This window comes from Nicotiana attenuata, unplaced genomic scaffold (assembly GCF_001879085.1).
Source record: "Nicotiana attenuata strain UT unplaced genomic scaffold, NIATTr2, whole genome shotgun sequence".
Taxonomy (NCBI): domain Eukaryota; kingdom Viridiplantae; phylum Streptophyta; class Magnoliopsida; order Solanales; family Solanaceae; genus Nicotiana; species Nicotiana attenuata.
The window spans coordinates 2,148-20,803 of NW_017678102.1; the positions used below are offsets into that span (position 1 = coordinate 2,148).

The window sequence follows — 18,656 nt, forward strand, 5'->3', positions numbered from 1 at the left end:
CGCAGAAATGGCTTGAACTCGCAACTCTGACACCGACACTCAGGATGCTGCTCAAGAAACCATTGCTACTATTGTGGCTCAAGGCAGAACTAAAAAGGCTCCAACTCAAAAAAGGAAGGGTAAATCCACAAGGGGGGTTCAAGTACCCCAGGTTGAACATGAAGAAAGGGTGGAGCATGATGATCCAGTACCTCAAGATCCAGTGCCGCCCCCAACAGCAGCTCCGCCTTAAACAGCTATATCTCCAGAGGTGAGTCAGATGTTTAATGCAGTCAACAGTGCTATGGAGATGTTTAAAGCCTTCATGGCCAACCAGAACGAGAGAAGAGATGAGATTTCACCTTAATCAAATAGACAGAACAATTCTGAGTCCTCAAGAGTGAATGAATTTTTGAAGTTGAGTCCACCAGTGTTCCATGGTTCTATAGTTGATGAAGATCCAATGTTGTGGCTGGAGGATGTGAAGAAAGCCCTCCGAGCGATGAAAGCATTTGATGATGAAGCTGTGGAGCTGGCTGCTTACTAGCTTAGAGATGTGGAAGACGCATGGTTTGAGATGTGGGAAAAGGAAAGAGATGAAGATGATGGTCCGCCTACTTGGAAAGAATTTGAAGAGACCTCCATGGCTAACTTTATCCCAGAAGAGGATAGGGAAACTAAGGCTACAGAGTTCGAACAGCTCAAGCAAGGGAATAAAAGTGTGCAAGAGTACTACATGGAATTCATAAGGTTAGCTAAGCATGCTCCTCACATGGTTAAGACAGAAAAGCAAAGATTCGCAGGTTTGTTGGCGGTTTAGCTTACCACATTAAGGATATAATATTAGTTGCAGCGGTAGGGATGACAACCTTCTCCTCTGTTGTGGGATTTGCCAAGCACTTAGAAAAAGACAGACAACAAAGGAGAGAAGAAAAAGAGCATAACAAGAAAGCCCGGACAGCGGGCAGGTTTAATGGTACATCCAGCAGAGGTGGAAGGGATTCCTCTAATAAGGAGTCATTAGTACCAGCTCAGTCCAGTCATCAGTCTGGTGGTGGGTCTTCCTTCAGACGTACTCAGAGTTATGGAAACCAGTCTCGCCAGAATCAGAATTTTAGGACATCATCCTCACATAGCCAGAGTCACACTGAGCAACATTCACACCAACAAGTTCTATGTGGAACATGTAAGCGGCAACATTCAGGTCAGTGCAAGCTCGGGTTTCATGGTTGCTACCATTGTGGAGACATTGGTCATATAAAGGCCAACTGCCCAAAGTTGCGACGTAATTTCAGTGGTGGATCAACTCGTCCTTCTAGTTCCTCAGCTACTGCAGTTGCACCACCTCAGGCTCGTGGTTCTTATAATCAGACCGGGCATGGAGCAGACAGAGGTGCAGACCGAGTTACTCAGGAGGGGGACAACCCTGTTTATTTGCTACACTTGATCATCAGAGTGCAGAGGCATCTGCAGAAGTTATTACAAGTATACTTTTAGTCTGCTCACATAATGCTTATGCCATAATGGATCCAGGTTCAACATTTTCATATGTGACTCCATACTTTGCAATTAACCTCGGGCTAAAACCAGAACAACTTAGTGAGCCATTCCTAGTATCTACTCCAGTTGGAGAGTCAGTGAAAGTCACCAGAGTCTATAGAGGTTGTATAGTTTCAGTCCAAGGTCGCAACACCAAAGCCGATCTCATAGAGTTAGAAATGGTGGATTTTGATGTGATCATGGGTATGGATTGGTTGTCTTCCTGCTATGCCATGTTAGATTGTCATGCCAAGATAGTCAGGTTCCAATTTCCATGAAGAAGTCTTAGAGTGGAAGGGTAGTTCAACATCGCTTGTAGGTAAGTTTATTTCTTACCTTAAGCCACAACGATGATCAGTAAAGGGTGTCTCGCCTATTTGGCTCACATCATTAATCCAGAATCAGAACCACCAGATCTTAAGTCTCTGCCAGTTGTTAGAGAATTTCCAGAAGTTTTCCCAGATGACCTTCCCAGACTTCCTCCTGAAAGAATCATAGACTTTGGCATTGATCTCATGCCGGGCACTCTGCCCATATCTATACCTCCTTATAGGATGGCTCCAGCGGAACTTAATGAGTTGAGAGAACAGTTGAAAGACCTTCTTGACAAGGGCTTCATCAGACCGAGTGTTTCACTGTGGGGTGCCCCGGTCCTGTTTGTCAAAAAGAAAGATGGGTCTCTCAGAATGTGTGTCGACTATCGGCAGTTGAATAAAGTTACCATTAAGAACAAGTACCCACTGCCAAGAATTGATGATTTATTTGATCAACTTCAGGGTGCAAAGTACTTTTCAAAAATAGACTTGAGGTCGGGGTACCATCAGTTGAGAATCAGAAAAGAGGATATATCTAAAACAGCCTTTAGAACTCGCTACGGGCACTATGAATTTCTAGTGATGTCCTTCGGGTTGACAAATGCTCCAGCTGCATTCATGGACCTCATGAACAGAGTTTTCAAGCCATTCCTGGATACCTTTATTATTGTGTTTATAGACGATATTTTGGTGTACTCTAAGAGCAAGGAAGATCATGCAGAACACCTCAGAATAGCCTTGCAGACCTTGAAGGAGAATGAGATTTATGCCAAGTTTTCAAAATGTGAGTTCTGGTTGCAGTCAGTGGCATTCTTAGGCCACGTGGTATCTAGTGAAGGAATAAAAGTAGACCCTCAGAAGACAGAAGCAGTCAAGAACTGGCCTAGGCCGACGACGCCAACCGAAATCAGGAGTTTCTTGGGGTTAGCTGGCTACTATAGAAGGTTTGTAGAGGGGTTTTCCTTACTTGCAGCTCCACTAACTAAGTTGACTCAGAAAGCAGTTAAGTTCCAATGGTCAGACGCTTGTGAGCACAGTTTTCAAGAGTTAAAGAAGAGGTTGACCACTGCACCTATGTTAACCTTGCCGACAGGTTCGGGTGGGTTCACAGTGTATTGTGATGCCTCCAGACTGGGCCTTGGTTGTGTTCTTATGCAACATGGAAAAGTTATTGCTTATGCTTCCAGGCAGTTAAAGAATCATGGAAAGAACTACCCCACACACGACTTGGAGCTTGCAGCAGTGGTATTTGCATTAAAAATATTGCGGCACTACCTTTATGGCGAGCATTCTGAAGTGTTTACAGATCACAAAAGCCTCCAGTACATTTTCAAGCAAAAAGAACTAAATTTGAGACAGAGAAGGTGGCTCGAGCTATTGAAAGATTATGACATCAATATCCTTTATCACCCGGGCAAAGCTAATGTGGTAGCAGATGCACTTAGTAGGAAGTCAATGGGTGTCTTGGCCCATCTTGCAGTACAAAGGCGATCTTTGGGTCGAGAAATTCGAAAACTAGAAAATGATGGAATTAGATTGGATGAGACCGAAGAAGGAGATATAACTGCTTATGCCTTAGCGCAATCCCCCCTTGTTGCGCATGTTAAGGCTAAGCAAGACGAAGATCCGTACTTAGTGAAATTAAAAGAAGGAGTCAGAAGCAAAGAAATCACTGCTTTCACTCTAGGAAGTGACGGAGTTTTGAAGTTGAATGATCAGTTATGTGTGCCTGATGTAGATGGTCTTAGGAAGGCTATAATGGAGGAAGCTCACAGTTCGAGGTACTCTATCCACCCAGGTGCTACCAAAATGTATCTAGATTTGAAAGAATCGTATTGGTGGAAAGGCATGAAGAAACAAGTAGCAGATCATGTGGCTAAATGTTTAAATTGCCAGCAAGTCAAAGCCGAGCATCTGAGGCCTAGTGGCCTAGCTCAAGACATAGAGATACCACAGTGGAAGTGGGAGATGATTAATATGGATTTCGTAGTAGGTCTACCTCGCACATACCGTAAGCATGATTCAATTTGGGTTATTGTAGACCGACTGACAAAGTCCGTACATTTCCTAACAGTAAAGACGACAGATTCTGCAGAGCAGTATGCACAGTTGTACATCAAAGAAATAGTCTGATTGCATGGTACTCCAGTTTCAATCATATCTGACAGAGGCCCTCAGTTCGCAACGCATTTTTGGCAAGCATTTCAGAAAAGATTAGGTACCAAGGTCAATCTGAGCACCGCTTTCTATCCACAGACAGATGGTCAGGCAGAAAGGACGATTTAGACTCTCGAAGATATGCTGCGTGCGTGTGTTATAGATTTTGGAGGTAATTGGGATGATCACTTGCCACTTATATAATTTGCTTACAATAACAGCTATCAGGCCAGCATTGGTATGGCTCCTTATGAAGCGTTGTATGGGCGGAGATGTAGGTCTCCAGTGGGTTGGTTTGAACCGGAAGAGGTGCCGTTGATTGGTCCAAGTTTGTTTGTGAGGCCTTGGAGAAAGTTCAGCTAATTAGAGAAAGACTTAAAGCGGCTCAGAGTCGTCAAAAGTCTTATTCTGACAAGAGGCGTCGTGAGTTAGTGTTCATGGTTGGTGATATGGTATTTTTGAAAGTTTCACCAATGAAAGGAGTTATGAGGGTTGGTAAGAAAGGGAAACTTAGCCCTAGATTTATCGGACCTTATGAAATTCTAGAAAAGAAAGGAAACGTGGCTTATAAGCTAGCGCTACCCGTTGAGTTGTCCTCTGTTCATCCTGTCTTTCATGTGTCTATGCTTAGAAAGTACATTCATGATGAGTTGCATATAATACCTGCCGATACCATAGAAATAAAAGAAGGCTTGACTTATGAAGAGGTACCTATAGAAATTCTCGATAGGCAAGTAAGAAAGTTGAGAACAAAAGATTTAGCATCAGTAAAAGTTTTGTGGAGTAATCATGATTCAAAAGAGGCTACATGGGAGGTCGAGGAAGATATGAGAAAGAAATATCCATATTTATTTGAGGAAAAAGGTATGTGAACCTAAGTTTGGTTTGACATTTATATTTTATTTATTAAATACAAGTTAGCATGTGTTTATGTCCTTGCTAGATTATACTTAGTTGTTGAATTTAGTTTTTGTACGAGTATATTTAGTTATTTAACAATTTAGTGCCACGCCAGAGTACATTTAACAATGTGGTACCTCCTTGCCGGAGTGTGAGTAACTAATATATGAGCTGTGTATGGTGCCTATGAATGGCATGTTATGGTATATTTGGTTGTTGTTGGTGCAGTTGTGGTATTTGTGACAGGGAAATTCTTTTTTGATAGTCCAATTTACAAGGGAAACTCTGCCGAAATTTTTAAAATTTTAGGGAGTTAGCCAAAATTTTGAGTCCCTTGCAAGAGTGAGTAGTGCTAATAAAACTTAAGAGGTTCAAGGACCTAAGAAATGATTGTTAGCTTAAGAATAAGGCCCTAGCAACATTCGAGGACGAATGTTTTTAAGGAGGGAAGATTGTAACACTCCTCAAATTTATAAAAGTTTCAAGATACGCTAAATATAGAATTTAATTTTTTTTAATCTTAAATTATACTTCTATTACGGATTAAACCCTTGTAATTGATTTTTAAGTTACTTCTCTATTTATAAATAATTGGATATACAATTAGGGGAATATTAATAATTTTAATATTATTAATTACTAAAAGTAGATATAATTAAATACAAATTAAGTCACAAAAAAAAGAAAAAAGAAAAGAAAAGGGAAAACAAATAAAAAGGGAAACGTGAAAGGCCTTAACCCATAAAGGGTTGTGGACTGCAAAAGAGGTAAAAAGGGGTTTGGACTAAGAAACAGAATGCGCACAATCGTGAAACGCAGAATTAAAAAGCCCCTGTTCACGCACGAAACACAGAATCGTGAGACAGAGCCTTGCTGCTCAATATTCACGCAGGCAACGGGAAGTTTATGTTTCTTTACAAGTCACTAATTCTTGAACTCAGGTATATAAAATTCCCTATTGTCAATTACCCTAAATTAGTAGTAGGTAAGAATAGGATAGTTAATTCCCTTCTTCCTCTATATCAACAATAAATTTCATGTTTAGGTGTGAAACTTTAAAATTGATTAAAATGCACTCACTGGTTGTTGTAGAATCGATTGTTTGACTGGTGTCAATTGGACTGGGGCCTACGTATTGGCTCGAAAAGTTTTGAGGTGAGTTGATATAACCCCTTTACTAAAGTGGTTTAACTCACAAAAGCACGCATACAAGGTGTTTGATGAATTGCTTAAAAGAGATATTTACTTAATTGGAGTGAGTGAGTACCTATTAAATTAGAATTGTTCTAGCAAAAGTTTAGATGATTTATTATGATATATGTGCATAGAATTGTTCCAGCAAAAGTTTAGATGATTTATTATGATATATGTGCATAAATTTTTAGATCTTTGTGTAATTCTTATATGCTATTTTCATGTTGAAAATTTATGAAGAAGCAAGAATCTTTAGAAATACTTTTACATGTTTATTTCATTCTTATGCCATGCTTTACATTTAAGGATACCAGCACGAGCATGTACATGAGGTTCTATAAAGAAAAGATTTAGACATGAAAAGTCACAAGAAGAAGTTGTAGAAAGAAAAGATTTTTAGGAGTATCCTTTATTCTGAGAAGGGGTCATCGTCCAGGCCGATGGTCCTGACCAAGGCGTTGACTTCCTGAAACTACTTGTGCCAAAGTAGGGAGCACACGAGCCGAGGGTCTCGTGGCTAAGAATTTACTTAGCCATGCTAAGGTATGATACATGAGCGCTGAGAACCATGAAGCGAGTGGCACCTCGTGGATTGAGCCTATTCGATCAGGTTGGGAACGACACGTGCCAATCACACGGTGACTGAGACAGAATTAAGTAAGGATAGTTGGAACTCCCAAAGTATAAAGTAAAGTATTTTTTTTTATAAGAAAGAAAAAGAAAAGAATTTCTTTTAGAATATTCATAAATTGCTATTATGCAATTATTTTAGAGTTGTTCTTATAAGCTTTATGTCTTATATGCATTTAGGAATTTGCTCGTAATGTATATGTTATTAAAGTTTCGTCCTTGTCGTTGAGACTCACTGAGTACAATGGATGGTACTGACCATCTCTTTTGGGAACCTACGTTGGTCTGCGGTACAACGTAGGAACCGGTTTTGCAGGCGAGCAGGCTACTATTGGTGAGCTTCGCTTTTGTTCGTGGAGTATTCCTTAGAGTAATCTTTATTTAGTTATTTCTTTGTTTACTTAGAGAACTGGTCAGGAAATCTCATGTCCTGAGCAGTACGTCAGTTTATCAGTAGAGGCTTCATAGACACCGTCGGTGGGTTAAGATTCAGATGTTTTCGATAATGACTTAGCAGTATTTTATTGGTTACTACGAATAAACTTTTGAAGTTGGCTTATTTTAGATATTTAAATTATTTAAAAGTATTTGGTTACAGTAGTGCGTTGTGGCATATAAAGTTTAAAGTTATGACAGATTTAATAAGCGCAGATGATTTGCTCGGTCACGTTTAGTAATTGAGTGTCAGTCCCGACTTGTTCAGAAAATGGGTAGCGACAGGATACTAAATGATTATGAAAGAAAATAAAGCTCTTGTCATTCATACATTAAAATGATTCCATCTTTTCACCGCCCCACAATTGTGAACCTTATCAAGATTTAGGTTCTTGTCACTTTATTCTCATGTCGTCATTTCTAACCTACAAAACAAGAGCATAAGGGTCCATCTTTTTTCCATGCAACAAAAAACGTAGCCATTTGCCAAGGTATTTGATTCGAACTCCTCCTCCTCTCTTCTTCTTATTCTTTGTCTCAACTACAGTAATGGCAGGAAACGGCATAAAAAAACTTCGAAAACTGCCTCACGTATTTGGCAAGGTTCTTGAATTGCCGTTCCGGTCCGATGCGGATGTGGAGGTGGAAGAAAACCCGGAATTCTTCCGTTTCGTGACCGAAATCGGCGTGCACGGTGATGTCAACAGCGCCATTGACGTTGGTAATGTGAGGGCTGAGGCAGTGGAGATACATCCTGGAGTGACGAAGATTGTGGTGAGAAATGGAGACAAAGGTGGCAAAGCGGAGTTGTTGTTGGAACAACTGAAGGTGGACACGTGGAGGTTTAGGTTGCCTGCGTCGGCGAAGCCGGAGCTGGCTACGGCGGTGTTTGTGGACGGAGAGTTAGTCGTGACGGTACCAAAGGGTGGTAATGGCCGTGGAGTTTACGGCGGAAGGGACAATGTTTTGGTACGCAGGCTTGTTGTTGTGTAGTAGTGAGAGCAAAGTCCTCCGTCCGTTCCATTTTTGTACTATGTATTTTAGTTTAACTATACACGAAATTCAAGGGCTTCAAGTAAGCGTAAAGTTACTTTCGTGTGATTTATAGGTTATAAGTCGATCCGTAGCATTAGCCATTAATGACTGTCAACGTCACACCCTTAAGATATACGTAGCTATTTAGCTAACCCTATATAAATATGAAATACTTTATTTACGGGCTGTCGATATAGACGAAATTTAAGAATGTACGAAAACTTTTCTCGATGTTGTGTGATATATTGACTACGTGATTGAAATTTTGCAAGTCCCTCGTGCTGCAACAATTGAAGTTGCCGCTTTCTTATTAGACCGTTCGGATTTCGAGATTAGTCAAATTGAATTTTTCTTTGGTCATAATTTTCTTGTATTCCTTTTAAATTTGAATTTTTAATAATTGTATCTTATAATATTTTTTATATAGTTTTCAATGTAAATTTTATTTTAAAAGACTTAAAAATATTATATTTAACTCAAGAGTTAAAATTGAAGTTTGACCTTCGAAATTCGCATATATGGTACCACAAAAATTGAGACAGAAGTAGTTTTCTTGGGTTATGAATAGTAGATGCGACCAAGATACTTTAATTAAAATACAAAAATTTATTTCTTGGCCAAAGACTTGAAGAAAATGATGGTATACTGTACTACTCAATTATTTCGTGGTTGTGTATAGATGATTTCCATGAACATATTCTTCACGAAGAGTCATTAACTGCTCCGCAACCTGATTGTATTTTATAAATATTGATCAGTCTTGAAGGAATTTTGTATATGAATAATAATAATAATAATTACCTCCTCAATACTTCCATCATCAATGTCAGTGTTGAAAGACAACAGCAACCTTTCGTAAAGCAGATTCTCTACATCCTCTACACCAATAGTTTCTGCTATATAAAAAACAATAGCATTTATACAAGCATTTAGGTTATATATACGCTAGCAGTATAAAAATCTTTATTACGAACAGTTTAAATTAATTGGTTATGCTACATTTTCCACTATTTTCCTAACGATGTGAAATTATTATTAACACGTTTATTTGAAATGAAAGGACGGATCAAATATAAAGTACGAGAGTTGTCCTTTAGTGGTCTACGTGCATGAATCTGAATTAGTCGAATCAGTCCGCACTAAATATCATTGTAAAAAATTGTGTATTGGGAAAAGGATATGTACCATTCGACTGAGAAAGACAAGAAAGAATATCAAAGGAAAGTTGCTTTGATTTTTGAGGAGAATCTTGGCCACCCCATTCATTTTGAATAGCCATTTGTAGGCCTGGCCATTGAGATAAGAGCTTTGAAATTCCTTCTTGAAGAGGAGACAAAGACAACTTGGCTTTCACATTTCTATTATTTGTAGCAAGACATGCTTCATCTTTATTAGCATTAATAAAACCTTCCATCATTCATCTTATAATTAGTACTGCATATAAAAGCTTTGTTACACCGCCAAAGAGATGTGGCAGGATGTATGAGAACTCTCACCCTTAACCAGAAGTTTCGGGTTCGAGTCCTGAGAATGAAGAAATTACCTGACCACTTTTTCCCTTTAATGGGCTTTACTCGACGCGAACGTGAATTAGTCGAGCCAGTAGGTACAGAATATCAGATGATTATACTCCGAAAAAAAGCTTTGCTCTCTCTCCTCCCAAAGAAGAAAGAGGAAGATACCGCATGCGCGCAATATATATATATAGAGAGATAAAAGAGCTGAAAGAAGCAAATATATACAAAGGGAATGAAATGGCGCAAGAAGTGGAGATCTAGAGATAACTTAGGAGAAATTGAATGATGCGCAAATATATAAGTTTATTTCCCTATGATGTTATCAACAACTAGGATAACTCAAAAAACCTTAACCAATAATTATTTCTGAAGAAAGATGGAAAAAAAAAGTAGTGCTAAATGCTAAGCTCTTAGGAAAAATGTCTCATATACATAGTTTACCAGTAACTTTTAATATTTGTAGCGTCATAGTATTGCGGGTTAGAAGGGGAGCCTTGACGTAACTGGTAAAGTTGTTGCCATGTGACCAGGAGGTCACGGGTTCAAGCCGTGGAAACGGCGTCTTGCAAAAATGCAGGGTAAGGCTGTCTACAATAGACCCTTGTGATCCGACCCTTTCCCGGACCCCGCGCATAGCGGGAGCTTAGTGCACCGGGCTGCCCTTTATGGTATTGGGGGTCAGCATGTACAAATTAACTAGCTCATTGATTAGGTATGAATTCCAGTAGCACATGATTGGAGTAGAGTTTAAATTCTACGCTCAATAAGTATCAAAAATATTTACACAATCAGGTCACTTTGGTGATTGAAGGTTACTACATTTAATAGAAAAAGTTAACATCGAACGAATATATGGTTTATTTGCTTTCAAATTTCAAGAAGGGAAAAAAGAAGAGGAAAAAACCTATTATCTTCAGCAGTATCATCTGAGTGATCTGACATGAAGCTAAAGATTCACTTACAATGCCATATTGTATCATGGTAAAACTAAGGACTACAGGTTCAGGGCTCAAAAGTCATGTTTTCCGCTTCACGCCTTACAGATTCGAACAGCACCGAGGAGAGATAACGTTCCCCAAAGCTCGGGAAAATAACCTGCATAATGGCGTGATTAGCAGCCACACACTCCTTAACCAAAAAGAAAAGACTATAGCTTAATTTCTACTGTTAGGTTATGATCAATGTAGTGAATTGTCAAGAGACGAAAAATGCATTGCATTAAGAGAATTGGTAGGTCAGAAAAACTTCTCGTAGAACCAAATAATGATGGACGTAAAGCTTATTAGGAGCAAGAATATAGCTTGGTTTACGAGTAAACAGACAGAAAAGTGTGTTGAGCTGTTTGCAGTAAGCACAACGATTTTGTGCATCATATCCATCGATGTATCGTAGTCCCAATCTCTAGACAATAATAAAATGTATCGTTTTTATGTCGTACTATATTGTATTGGCACAAGTACCATGACTGAAAATGGCCTTCTAATGTCCAGGGCTCTTAAATTTTCCAAGTGAAATCAGGAAAAAACAAATTTAAACAAAGCCAAAACCAATTCATTACTCCATCTATAGTGATTCCCGAACTGTTAAATCATGGAGTCAACTAATATTGCTACACGTCGCAACAGATAATGTATCTGCTTGGACTGATCTATCATATTGGCCAGATATTTACAACAATAACATATGATCCAGTATATTCCCATAAGTTGGGTCTGGGGACACTGTTCTTGAGCCGAGGATCTATCGCAAACAGCCTCTCCAGCTTCATAAGGTGGAAGTAAGGTTTGCGCACAATACCCTACCCAGACCCCACTCGTGGGATTCCACTACGTTTGTTGTTGTTGTTGTTATTGTTGAAGTAGGGTTTGGGGAGGGTAGTGTGTATGCAGACCTTACCCCTACTTTGTGCAGGTCGAGAGGTTGTTTGAAAGATCCTTGGATCAGGTGTTTTGAGAAAAAGGAAATTGATACTTACAACGATTAGTTTTCCAGCATTCTCTGGCCGCTTTGCAATTTTAATTGCAGCTACTGCCGCAGCACCAGATGATATTCCTGCCTGCATTGCATAATTTCATGTTTAAATGATATTAGAAGCATCACAAAATTGAGTATAAGTATTATACGTTTAATATTTACCAGCAATCCTTCTTTCAATGCAAGAAGTTTTGCAGTTTCTATTGCTTCATCACTTGAAACCTGGTTTTTTTTATGATCATAACAAACGTATTTCGGTCAGAACTTCGTAACCAAAAACCAAATGATACTACTTTCACGAGCTCAAGATCATCTTATGACAGAACAGAGACTTCGACTCAAAATCTTTTAAAATGCTTCTACAAATTTATGAAGTGAGTTTTCTAGTAACATTCATACTTACTTGAATTACTTCGTCAATAAGATTAGCTTCCAGCACACCAGGAACGAAACCAGCACCAATTCCCTGTATCTTATGTGGACCTTAGGCATCACAAATAAGTCGAATGTCAAATCATAAGAAAAAAACTTAATATTGCGATAACTCTATAAATTGCATTGGAAGCTGAAGTTTAACAAAAAAGATCAACTAACTTATGCATCCCACATGCGAATCAGTGCTTTACGATTCCCACTGTTAAAACGAATTCTACATAGAGTAGACTCTAGGCGAGATTAGAAATGCATCATTAGCTAGAACAAGTTTGATATGTTATTTCAATTTTTAATTAAGGCCAAATAAACTTAAGGTCTACGTAATGCTACTACAAGAATCTATGGCGATCTAATGTGGTGAAATTGATGGAGCTCGATTTGACAACAATAACACTGCCCATTGAGCTCAATATACTTGCAGATAATCAGAATAGAGAGGGGACAACATTTTATATGCAAGGTTCGAAATATAAAACCAAAATAAGAGAGAAAAGCGACTCACCAGGTTTTCCTCCAGAAAGAACAGGACTTTCAACTGGTTCAATACCGTACAGCTGTAGTATGATAACGATTGCAGCATTAGCATACAAAGTATTGATTCCCCATTATCTATATAATTCAAATGGTTTGTGCAATTTAAAGAATAATTCACCTTTATGTTAGGATTTTGCTCTCTTAGATATTTTCCTGCACCTGTTATTGTTCCACCAGTTCCAATTCCAGAGACAAACGCATCAATCTTCCCGTTCGAGCCTTCCCATATCTCAGGACCAGTGGTTTCATAGTGTATCTAGCATTACAGTAACATTTCAGCTAACCATGACGGAGCCAGGAATTTTAGTATGGGGTTTCCAAAAAATGTAAAAACGTCACACATACTATGAGAAACTATGTCGAGGGGATTCAACAGTTTAATATATACAAAAACATTATTTTTACCCTATTTGCACCTATGTTGCTCGGACTCCTCGAAAATGTCGTCGGGTGTGTGTCGGATCCTCCAAAAGAAGTGTATTTTGGAGGATCCAATACGGGTGTAGCAGCATTTTGGAGAGTCTGCGTAGGATACATTTGCACAGCATAATTTTCTAGTGAAGGGGATTCAATTGAACCGCCTTCACTAAAGGTAGCTATGCCCCCGAAAAATGTCACACTTAATATATGAACCTATATCGACGGGATTCAACAATTTATATATATAGATGGGAAAAGTTTGTTTTTACCCTATTTGCATAGCAAAAGGGATTCAATTGAACCCCCTACTAAAGGTAGCTATGCCCCTAAAAATGTCACACTTAATAATATATGAACCTATGTCGACGGGATTCAACGGTTTATATATATAAAAAAGTTTGTTTTTACCCTATTTGCAGAGTGTAATTTGCCGGCAAAGGGGATTCAATCGAACCGCCTTTACTAAAGGTAAGGTAAAATATAAATTGTGGAGAAAGATAAACCTTTGGATTGGCAGGGTTTTCGAATTGCTGAAGAATATAGGAGTTAGGTGTCTTGGCCTTTATCTCTTCAGCCTTTGAAATAGCTCATTTCATTCCCTTTGCAGGATCAGTGAGGACTAACTCGGCACCAAAAGCGCGAAGAATGATTCTTCTCTCGAGACTCATAGAAGCAGGCATTGTAATGATGAGTTTATAGCCTTTAGCAGCAGCCATAAATGCCAACCCTATACCAGTGTTTCCACTTGTAGGTTCTATGAGGACACTCTTCAGAAAGAAAGAAAGAAACACAAAGTCAGTTTCAATTATTAAGCAATATGGAAAACAGAACCTTACAATAATCTATCCCTCCTCGGCTACGTTGGTTGGATCCTTCAAAAATGCAGCTACATCAGTGTTGGATCCTCCAATAATGCATAATTTTGTGAGGTTCCGGCACTCGCGAGACAGCATTTTTGAAGGATTAGCGCAACATAGCTTCTCGAGCCAATCATCATAGAAGATAAACCAATTTTTTGGATAAGTTTATATTTCCCAATGAAATAGAGAGTATTGTCAATCAAGCTAACAAAACGAGGTCAACTGAATGTAAGAGTTACATGTCTCAAATAATATCCAAACAAGAAGAATATCAATAACTGACCTCACCAGGTTTGATGAGGCCTTTTTCCTCAGCATCTTTGATCATACTATAACCAATCCTGTATATAAAAATAGCTCATAAGCATTCAGCTGAAAAAACCTCTACAAGACCAGGCTCTAAGAACATTCAAGGGCCCAAATGATTCTTGTGAATGGAAAAACGGTAGCCAGAAGACCAAGCTTTAATGGGCCTTACGCAACACGAATCCAAATTAATCAGGACCCCAATGCGGGTACTGGATAGTGAGTAAAACGGTAGCCGGGTGCACAAAGCACCCCGCATTTACGCAGGGTCCGAGAAGCAACAACAACTTACCTAGTATAATTTCACAAGTTGGGTCTAGGGAGGGTAGTGTCTACACAGCCTTACCCCTACCTTGTGCAGGCAGAGAGGCCGTTTTCGATAGACCCTCGGCTCAGGGTCCGGGAAGCAAAAAAAAAATCAAGTGTCCGTATGATTCTTGTGAGAACAATGAACAAACTTTGTAAGAAATTAGACGTCAGGCTACAATCTAGTGGTACGAGCGCAATGCATGATGCCTGGATCAGGCGCATGCCACGGGTTCGAACCATGCTGCATACGAAAACATAATATTTAAGTGGAGAAGGGTAAGGGGGGGGGGGGGGAGGACATTATCCACCGAGTTTCGAACTGTGTGTCCCTAACGCTCCGGATTTCTCGGTTATTAAGAAAAAGAAAAAAAATTCTAAGAAATTATCCAACACAAAACCAAAATGTATTACCTATCCTTGACACTGGAGCATGGTTCCATCATTTCCAGCTTAGCAGCAACACGCGCAACACAGCCATCCACAATATTATTCAGGTAAACTAAAGGAGTTTTACCAATCAACTGTGCCAAAAATAGCCTCAAAATATTATCAACATTCTAAAACACAATGGTTTGTACAAGAAAATGATAAACTTACTTCTGTTACATCCTTAGCAATTCCAATCTTTTCCTCGGCCATAATTTTAGATTAATTCTGCAATTGAACTGTAGAAAATCTGAGTGAAAACAATGTTATGAATAATTATAGTTTGTTTTATTGAATTAATTAATCTGTAAACAATGATTCATTAGCCGAAGGGGACCCTTGGCGTAGCTGCTAAAGTTCCTTCCACGTGACCCTAACCAAGAGGTTATAGGTTCGAGTCGTAAAAACAACCTCTTGCAAGGCTGCATACAATAGACCCTTGTGGTCCCGCTCTTCCTTGGACCCCATAACGGGAGCTGAGTAGACCAGCTGCCCCTTTAATGATTCATTAGCATGCAATTTCATCAAAACAATTTATTGGAAATCTCAAAAAAATTATTTCTCATATTACAAATAAGAATCTGAAATTTAAGAAATAAATGGATATACTATTGAAATGAATCAAAAAGAAAAAGGGAAAAATTACCTAGAATTTTGAGAATGACAAAGGAAATGGAACTTGAAGGCAAATGAAGGCTAAGAGTGTAAAGTTGACAAAGGCCAGAGTTTATGCAATTGTCCTACGAATATTACGATTTTTAGTTACTGATTTTAGTGATTATTTGACTTGCCTTAATTGCCTTATACAGTATTATTAACTGAATGTATCAGTCAATGAACCTTACCGCATTATGTGCTCAAATACAGATATTTTCTCCGCGGACATAAGTAGCTTATTCGTATCTTTTTGGAATTAAGTATTTATAAGGACATTTCAATTGATTTTAAGAAATTGAAAAGGACCTTTCAATTAACTTTAAAAAATTATAGATTATATACATTTTGAGCAAATGTTTGTGTTAAAAAATTAAGTACTACTAGGCACATTTTGAATATAGGTGGAGCGTCTAATAGGAAACAGCGACATTTAAAGTGTCCAAATAAAAAGATGTGGCAGGATTATGGATCTTTTATGGATTTGGCCTAAATAATTAAAAAAGATGATTATGCAGTGAATAATAATACGGAAATTGCCTAGTATGAATGTATTTTTCCTTTAAATACTCTTATTTATATATTTCTATTGCACATTCTTGTTCCACATTTTATCTCACGTAAATAATTGTCCTATGGTGTATATAGGTTCTTGCATAATTTATTCGGGTATTAATTAGCAATATGGAGTTCAATAGCGCCGATTAAACGTTACATTAGTTATGCTAATATATCAATCAAATGTTGCATTAGTTTACTATTTTTTTTTCTTATGAGGTCAATAAAATATTGTACTACTTATGAGAAATCTTATATTAAGATTATCATTGTTTATGCAGAGTTTTATGTTGGACGTGGGAATCTACTACTACTCATAAAGGACAATTTGGTTACCTTTACGAAATTGACCATAGAGTGTAAATAAAGTGGAAATGACAATAGGTAGTCATTTTTAAGCATGTTGTTTAAAATATATCCACAATTTACGATGTATTTAACGATTAGCCAATTCGCTCAAACTTCAGGACACGGCGTCCTGAAGTTTAAACCTCAAAGTTCAAACTTCAGCACATCGGTCCTAAAGTTCGAAAATTATGCCAGAAGTTCGAATCTTATGTCCTGAATTTTATATTAGCAGCTCAAAAGTTCAGGACACTTAGTCCTGAATTTCAAATTAGCTGCTCAAAAATTTAGGACGCTAAGTCCAAAATTCCAAATTCAGGATATTTAATCCAGAAGTTTGGATAAAATGGCTAATCTTTAAATACATTGTAAAAACAGCAGCCTTAAAAGTGGCTACTGGTGCACTTAGCCCATAAATAAAGTAACAAACAGTAGAGTCCAAATTGGTAAAAATTTGCAATTTAGCCGAGCAATAACACAGTTACAGGAGTAGCCCATTCCCAGACTCTAAACCAAAATCCACCAATTAACTCCCAATACAACCTTATCTTCTCATCCATACATTTTATCCACACCCACAAACCTTCCCTCCTCATTTCCCTCGCTAAACATGGCAACACTTCATTTTACAACCTCTCCATCTTTCACTCTCATCTCACCAAAAAACCAAGCCAATGTTGCTGCTGCTATTCATCTAAACAATCCCTGGAAAACCAAAAATCGTCGAATATCAACCTTTATCCGGGCTTACAAAGTATTAGTAGAACATGAAGGTAAAACCACAGAGCTGGAAGTTGAACCTGATGAGACAATCTTGTCTAAGGCTCTCGACGTCGGCATGTCTGTACCATATGACTGCAACCTAGGAGTTTGCATGACTTGTCCAGCTAAGTTACTCAGTGGGAAAGTGGATCAAAGTGAAGGTATGCTCAGTGATGATGTTGTGGAGAGAGGTTATGCATTACTATGTGCAGCTTATCCAAGATCAGATTGTCATATTAGAGTTATACCTGAAGAAGAACTTTTGTCTCTGCAACTAGCAACTGCTGATGACTGAACCTGAAGATCACTCCTGTTTTTGTTATTCCATTTTTGACTGATGTAGAAACTGATATAAGATGTTGTACTTCTTGAGGAATTCAATGCAAAAATATGTGTTGTTTGTTGCTATAAATTGTTTACAAAAAATACATCTTTCATCTCTGCGTAAGGCATTCGAACATATAAATGAATCAAAAATTGCTACGTTGTTACAGGTGTGCTATCAAAGGTTGTAGTCGGTTGGTAAGTACCCTTTCATCCTTAACCAAAGGTCTCGCGTGGTTGTGAGCACTTTACCCCCTAATGTGGGACTTTCCGAATCCGAATGTCGGGCCCCAAAGAGGATACTGAACACCAGGTGCTAAACCAACGGAAAATCTAATTTTTTGTTCTTTCTATCATACTAATTACAAAGAATGCTAACATGTAAAGCAGATTTCTCCATTAACAGCAATGTATTTTCATAAAGAGAATACAAATTGCAGGAAATAAAAGATTTATTCTAGGGGTGTGCATTCGATTTATCGATTCGATTTTGACCCTTATCGATAATTACTTATCGATTATCGATTTGTACATATGCTTATCGTTATCGTTTCACTAAGGTTTCGATTTTTTCGATTTCGATTTATCGATTTTGGGGGCTTATCGATTCGGTTATCGATTACACCAATAAGAAAATTTGCGGGATTCCACGGAAAGTATATCGTTATAAACGCGCCTAACTAATATGGACAAAAAGAAGCTAAAATAAGACGAACACCATTTATAATATAAAAATTGTGTCAACAAGCACATGCAACAAAACTAAAGTAAGGGATCAAATGTATGCCACCAACACTCCAACGGTATAAAAAAAAACAAAACAAAACAAAACACATCATCACGGCTAATTCCGTTTTCCATTAATTTGAACTTCATTCCCTTGATCTTTAAATATGATCATTCCTTAAACGTGGTAGAAGAAATAATAGGGTAAGGGACTTAGGGTAAAGGAAAGGCTATAGATTAGGGAAAATAATATTGTATAGCCGCTTTCAAAATAGTAGCGGAATATATATACATTCTGTATGTTATATTAATCTACACAAATA

At 38.2% G+C, this 18,656-nt stretch overlaps 3 protein-coding genes and 1 pseudogene across 4 annotated transcripts; 2 read left to right on the forward strand and 2 right to left on the reverse strand.

Moving 5' to 3' along the window:
- Positions 1-7,578: 7,578 nt before the first annotated feature.
- On the forward strand, positions 7,579-8,454 carry LOC109221548. The gene has a single exon (XM_019386023.1). The coding sequence runs from the start codon at positions 7,698-7,700 to the stop codon at positions 8,139-8,141; it is 444 nt and encodes a 147-aa protein (XP_019241568.1). The 5' UTR covers positions 7,579-7,697; the 3' UTR covers positions 8,142-8,454.
- A 218-nt stretch (positions 8,455-8,672) lies between these two features.
- On the reverse strand, positions 8,673-9,869 carry LOC109221551 (pre-rRNA-processing protein TSR2 homolog). 2 transcript variants are annotated; one of them, XM_019386024.1, is made up of 4 exons: positions 9,727-9,869; positions 9,369-9,617; positions 8,985-9,079; positions 8,673-8,913 (listed from the first exon to the last, which is right to left on the reverse strand). In XM_019386024.1, the coding sequence occupies exons 2-4, from the start codon at positions 9,598-9,600 to the stop codon at positions 8,842-8,844; spliced, it is 399 nt and encodes a 132-aa protein (XP_019241569.1). In that variant the 5' UTR covers positions 9,601-9,617; positions 9,727-9,869; the 3' UTR covers positions 8,673-8,841. The 2 variants fall into 2 exon arrangements, with proteins under 2 accessions (XP_019241569.1, XP_019241570.1); XM_019386025.1 differs by having other exon boundaries at positions 8,985-9,076; positions 9,369-9,869.
- A 627-nt stretch (positions 9,870-10,496) lies between these two features.
- On the reverse strand, positions 10,497-15,319 carry LOC109221550 (annotated as a pseudogene).
- A 1,730-nt stretch (positions 15,320-17,049) lies between these two features.
- Positions 17,050-17,724, forward strand: LOC109221547 (ferredoxin-1-like). The gene has a single exon (XM_019386022.1). The coding sequence runs from the start codon at positions 17,132-17,134 to the stop codon at positions 17,576-17,578; it is 447 nt and encodes a 148-aa protein (XP_019241567.1). The 5' UTR covers positions 17,050-17,131; the 3' UTR covers positions 17,579-17,724.
- Positions 17,725-18,656: the final 932 nt, after the last annotated feature.